This window comes from Emiliania huxleyi (genome assembly GCF_000372725.1).
Source record: "Emiliania huxleyi CCMP1516 unplaced genomic scaffold EMIHUscaffold_284, whole genome shotgun sequence".
Lineage (NCBI taxonomy): Eukaryota > Haptophyta > Isochrysidales > Noelaerhabdaceae > Emiliania > Emiliania huxleyi.
In genome coordinates this window covers 135949-141948 of record NW_005199901.1, presented here as the reverse complement: position 1 = coordinate 141948, position 6000 = coordinate 135949, and the positions used below count along the sequence as shown (strand labels likewise).

Sequence of the window (6000 nt, the reverse complement as noted above, 5' to 3'; positions counted from 1 at the left end):
TACGCGTCCATGCCTGAATACCTCACCCCTCTCACGGGCGGCCCCCATTCTCTCTGCTCTGCAGGACGCGCGCCGAGAGGCGCTACATGGTCGACTTCGATGAGGGCGAGGGCGAGTCGGCTTTCTTGGTTGTGAGATCAACAAAGGGCGTCTGGTTCGACAACCCCCACGTGTTCCATCGGAGCCTCGCAAAGGTGCCAATCAGCTTTTGTTTCGCGGAGGGGGCCCAGGTTCAGACCGAGCTCGGGCCAACGGCTTCCGTCAAGGTCGGTGGCTACTTCGCTTCCCGTGCGGAGTATGAGGAGTGGTATCAGCGCCGCCGCCCGAGCCTGACGCTGCCGCCTTCGCTCGGAGCTGAGGTGCGCACTTTTACGCCAGGATCGGCATTGTCCCTGCGGTGTCCCCGTCTCCAAACATTTACGTTTCTCCCTCGCGCAGGCGTGCGGCGTCAACAACGACGTCGTTGTGAAGGAGGAGGCCGCCACTCAGGAGGCTGCCTCCGAGGAGGCCGTCGTCGCCGAGGAGTTCGCCACCGAGGAGGCGGCCATCAAGTCCGCGGTGTCCGCCGCCGCGGCGCCCGTCGCCGAGGAGGCGCCCGTCGCCGAGGAGGCCGTCGCCGAGGAGGCTGCCAAGGAGATCGAGAAGCCGGCACCGGCCAAGACCGTTTCCAACCCGCCCGACAAGCGGCACATTGAGGTGGAGGACGACGAGTCGAAGTCGTGGAGGAAGAAAAACCGCCGCAAGCAGATCAAGCGGGTTTTGGCGGGGCTTGTGGCCATGGCGAGAGAGTCCGAGGCCTTCGCCTCCCTCATTCTGGCGTGGTCGTCGCCGCCTTCGCGCCTCATCATAGCCGAGGTGCACGCCAGGATCGTCATCGTCCCTCCGGTCTCTCCGAACACGTGCGCATTCTCCCTCACCCAGGCGCTCGGCATCAAGAACGACGATGTCGTGAAGGAGGAGGTCGCCACCGAGGAGGCCACCTCCGAGGAGGCCGTCGTCGCCACCGAGGAGGCCACCTCCGAGGAGGCCGTCGTCGCCGAGGAGTCCGCCACCGAGGAGGCGGCCATCAAGTCCGCCGCCGCCGAGGTGTCCGCCGCCGCGGAGGCAGTCGCCGAGGAGGCGCCCGTCGCCGAGGAGGCCGTCGCCGAGGAGGCTGCCAAGGAGGTCGAGAAGCCGGCCAAGACCGTTTCCAACACGCCCGACCCAACGGTGAGCGCGCCGCAGCGTTCTCTCCTGGCACTCCTAGCCTTCCACCCACCCGTATTAATCTCTCTCCCGTGTTCCCCGCAGGAGTGGGCCGACCGGTCAATGGTCGTGGAGGACAGCTTCTACGCCTCCAAGCCGGTGTTTCTGACCAGCGTCGAGATCGGGTTGGCGGAGCCGCGCGCTGCGAAGATCATGCAGCGCGTCTCGCGCGGGCTGCTGGCGCGCAAGAAGGTGGCGCGCAAGAAGGTGGCCGTGAAGGAGGAGGCCGCCACCGAGGAGGCCGCCACCGAGGAGGCCGCCGCCAAGTCCGCCGCCGCCGAGGAGACCGCCGCCGAGGAGTGCGCCGCCGAGGAGGCCGCCACCAAGTCCGCCGCCACCGAGGAGGCCCCCGCCGCCGAGGATGCCGCCTCCGCGGAGGCCGTCGTCGCCGAGGAGTCCTCCACCAAGTCCGTCGCCGAGGAGGCCGCCTTCGAGGAGCCCGCCGTCGCCGAGGAGTCCGCCACCGAGGAGGCGACCATCAAGCCCGCCGCCGCCGAGGTGTCCGCCTCCCAGGAGGCGCCCGTCGCCGAGGAGGCCGTCGCCGAGGAGGCCGTCGCCGAGGAGGCTGCCAAGGAGGTCGAAAAGCCGGCCAAGACCGTTTCCAACACGCCGGAAGGGGTGGTGAGCGCGCCGCAGCATTCTCTCCTGGCACTCTCCTCGCTCTCCCACCGGTAATAATCTCCCTTCCCGTGTGCCCCTATCGCGCGTGCAGGACACCACCTGCTACCCGGGCCTGCCCACGCCGAACGCGGCGGGAAAGAGCGGGCCCGCGTCGGCCCGCAGCGGCTCCGGACCGGGCTACGTGGACGGCGTCGAGGCTGCAGTCCGCCGGCTGGGCGAGAGCGTCGTCTACCAGGCTACGCCCGCCGACGGCAAGAAGTCGCCGTCGCCGGGAGTCCCCACCTCCGGCGGCATTGCGCCCGTGGCGCCCAAGCCCCTTGGCGCGGTCGCGGGCGCGGGGCAGGCTGAGGCCGAGGTCGCCAAGGAGCGCGAGCACTGGGAGGGGCGGCTCAAGAAGGCGAAGGCCGCGCTCGATCTCATTGCCGAGCAACGGGAGAAGTGGGCGGACCTGCAGTCGCGGCGCTCGGGGAAGTGCCGGCGCAAGGCAAGGCGCTGCCGCAACAACCCCAAGTTTGGCAAGGCAAAGGGCAGGCGCAAGTCTGGCAAGGCAAAGGGCCGCGGCCGCGGCTCGCACCGGCGACCGAAGCCGCGCGGCGGGCCGCAGACGCCGCCTTGCAAGTCGCCGGACCGGCGCCGCGAGCCGCAGCCGCCCGCGTCCGGCAAGGCGCCATTCGCCGCTGGCACGTTCGGCGCCGTCGCTGGCACATGCGGCGCCGGCGGTCGCGCCGCCCTCAAGGCGGCGGCCAACTGCGTGCAGGGCGGCTACACGAAGGCCGAGGGCGCCCTCCGGTGGCTGCTCCTCGTCTGCATCCCCACCTTTGGGCACTGCGCGCCCGCCGTGCCTAGCCCGACGGCGGTGGCCTCGGCCTTCTCGTCTGCCGTCGCCTCGGCGTCCTCGGCCTTCTCATCCGGCGTCGCCTCGGCGGCGTCCTCGGCCTTCTCGCCCGCCGTCGCCTCCAAGGCGTCCTCGCTCGTGAGCTGCTCGCCGCTTCTCATGCCCGCCCTCGTGCTCATCCTCCTCGCCATCGCTTGCGTCGCCTCCTGGCCGACCGCGGCGAGCGGAAAGGGGGCTCGCGGCGCGGCGTGGGCCACCTGCCTCGCGGGCGCCGCCACGGCGTGCCTCACCGGCGCGGCGGCGGCGCCTGCCGGCTTCTTCGCGAGCGCATTCTCGTGGCTCGCGGCGGGTCCGCTGCAGGTCGCCGCCGCGGTCGCCGCCTTGGCCGTCATTGGCACGGTGATGTGGCGCCGCAACTCAAAGGCCCGCCGCTTCGGCATTCTTCTCTGCTTGGCCACCGTCTCCGGCGGGTTGGTCACCGTCGTTGGCGCATTCAAGGTGCGATCTGCAGCCTCCTCTGGCTCTGCCATCGCGGGGGCGGCGTCCTCGCTCGGCAGCTGCTTCTCGCTCCTCCCCCCCGCCCTCGTCCTCCTCCTCCTCGCTGTCGCCTACGGTGCCTCCTGGCTGCCCGTGGGGAGCGGAGTCGAGGCTCGCGGCACGGTGCGGGCCCCTGCCGTCTGTCTCGGCCTCGCCGCGGCCTGCCTCCCAGGCGCAGCGGCGGCGCCCGAGGGCTTCTCCTCGTCGAGCGCCATTTCGCGGCTCACGGATGGGATGTCGACGTCGACGTGCGTCGTTACTGTCGTGGTGGTCGTCCTTACCGTCGTGGTGGTCACCCAGGGCCTCGCGCTGCTCGCCGCGGACCGGCGGCGTGTGTTCCCCAAGGCCCGCCTTGCGTCGCCGGCCGACCCAGTCTCGGCGCCGCCCTCGCCGCCGGAGCCCGTCGACGCCGACAAGCCGTCGACTCTGGGTAATGACGAGGCATCTGGCAGGACTAGCCGACCGAGTATCAGCCTCGATGATATCACCGCCGAAGGATCTGGCCTTCAACGGCTGCGAGCGCTGGACCGGAACAAGGACAACCGGCTGGACGCTGCCGAGCTGGTTCAGCTCGTGCAAGACCTGAGGAAGGAGGCGGCGGAGAAGGAGGAGGCGCTGGTGCAAAGAGACCGGCACAAGAAGGCGGCCGACCGGTACAAGAAGGCGTTCTTCGTGGCGGTGCTGCTCCTCGTGCTGCTCTTTGGCACCACGTTCGCCTCGTCGCTGACCGCGACCTTCCTGGCAAAGGACACCAGGGTCACGACCAACAACTTCTTGGTCTCCGCCGACAACGGCGAGGTGCTCAAAACCGGCAGCGCCGAGTTTGCTCTCGCGCCCCTTGTTGACCCCGATGTCGAGTCGGACGAGGCGGCCACAGTGGTGTGGCACGGCGACCCGAACGCGACGACGAACGTGCTCGTCGACGCCAACGGTGGCGCAGTAGCGACGGCGGCGGCGACCGACAGCTTCGGCGTTCTCGTCGACGCTGGCGGCGCGGCGGTCAAGACCTTTGCCACCACGAATGGCGACAATCACATCACCTCGCCAAACGGGCAGACCGTCAAGACGGAGGTCGCCGAGTACGTCTTCGAGTCCCCGAGCGATGTCACGGCGAGGATGATCCTGGCGTACACTGGCCGGCATCTTGGGGCACTCAATCAGATCTACTTTACCCGGCCATCGGATGGGCAGTCGCTTTCATTCAGCATCAAAGGGTACATGACGCGCAACCTCCACGTTGCCGCCGTCATTCCCAATCTGCCTTCGACCGAGGGCGCAAAGTGGGTGCTCGTGGAGGACCCCCAGAGCAACCTGGCGGAGTACTCCATGTGCGCTCGCCGCGCCTCTCGCCTACGCGCCCGGCCCAGCTGCCACCCCCCGCCCCCCCGCCCCGCCCCTGCCTGCGCCCCGTCCCCAGCCAGAAGCCTCCCTCCCAGGTTCATCAAGATGGTTCTCCTCACCACGACGGACGAGGCCTTCCCAGGCGTGATTGCGGTTGCGCTGTACGTGGAGGGCCTCGAGGACGAGAAGATTGCGTCGCTCATCCCGCTCAACTCAGGCGACACGAGCACGGTCAAGTGGCTCCTGGCGACGCCAAGGTCGGGCCTTATCGCCAACGGCACCGCAAGCGACGCCATCACCTTCGCCGTGAATGAGCTGGGCTACAGAGGCCGGGGCCTGTTTGACGAGCTCGTCAACATCAGCTCCGAGGTGGTCTCGGGAACAAACGAAACGCGCCGTCAGCTCTCTCATGGACGGCGGCTGTTTTTCAAAAAAATCGGAAACGCCTTCAAAAAGCTGGGCAACACCATGAAAGGCAAGTTTGAGGACTTGGGCGACGAGCTTGCCGGCGTCGTCAGCAAAATCAAGGACCTGATCGAGGAGGGCGCGGAATGGTTCGCCTGTCAGCTGGGAGAGGTTGCGGCAGAGATCGTCGACACCGTTGTCGACGCCGTTCTCGATCACATCATCAATCCCCTCGGCAACTTTCTCTGCAGCAATATCGCGACACCCGTGGCGGACGCATTGCAGAAGATAGGCAAATTGTGCGTCGAGCCTTCTGGGCAGTGCTTCCCAGACGCGCTCAACCCGTCGGATGGCGAGATGGTCGAACTCTTCTCGATGTCACAGGGCGACGCCGCGCAGCTGACGGTGAGCGGCAAGGCTACGCTCAAAGCTTGCGCCCAGGTGAAGGACGCGCGAGTCGATTGCGATGGGCTCGCCGATTTCCTCACGAATATGGCCCGGGAATGGGCAGAGACGAACATAAAAGGGCCTGCTAGCGAATTCCTCACCTCGACTTGCCGGCGGCAGCTCAATGCAGCGCCGGTCAAGCACTCCGTCATTCGCGACATTGCCGGCGCAGCTGTGGAGCAAGTGAGCGGCGGCCACCGCCGACTCACTGCTGCGCTGCACGCGGCGAAGCGAAATGGAACGAGCGACTCCTTCTCTCAGCGGGTGGTTGCTCATGCGACTGCGGCGGCTCTCGACATGACCCGGGATCGGATCGTCGATGCCGTCGCAAAGCGGCTTGTCGAGGAGCAGGAGGAGGCGTCCCGCCGCCGGCTAGTCGCGGAGCATGAGGCCAGTGGACGCCGCCTGGCAGGCTCCTGGTCTCACTGTGCCCACGAACGTGAGTTCTGCTCGTGCTTCGGCACGGTACGCTTTGGCTCCGGCTCGAAGTGGGTCACCAAGCCCGGCTCGGACAACCTTGCGTGCCAAGCTTTCAGCTTTGGCCGCGACCCTGTGCCTGGCGTTCACAA

General features: G+C 68.0%; 1 protein-coding gene across 1 annotated transcript; it reads left to right on the top strand.

Moving 5' to 3' along the window:
* Window positions 1–53: 53 nt before the first annotated feature.
* EMIHUDRAFT_444005 (hypothetical protein) lies at window positions 54–1012 on the top strand (the record flags this gene model as incomplete). The annotated part of the gene is made up of 3 exons (XM_005776108.1): window positions 54–359; window positions 439–855; window positions 922–1012. Coding segments are annotated over exons 1-3 (780 nt in total), but the record flags the coding sequence as incomplete, so codon positions are not given.
* Between the last annotated feature and the right edge of the window lie 4988 nt (window positions 1013–6000).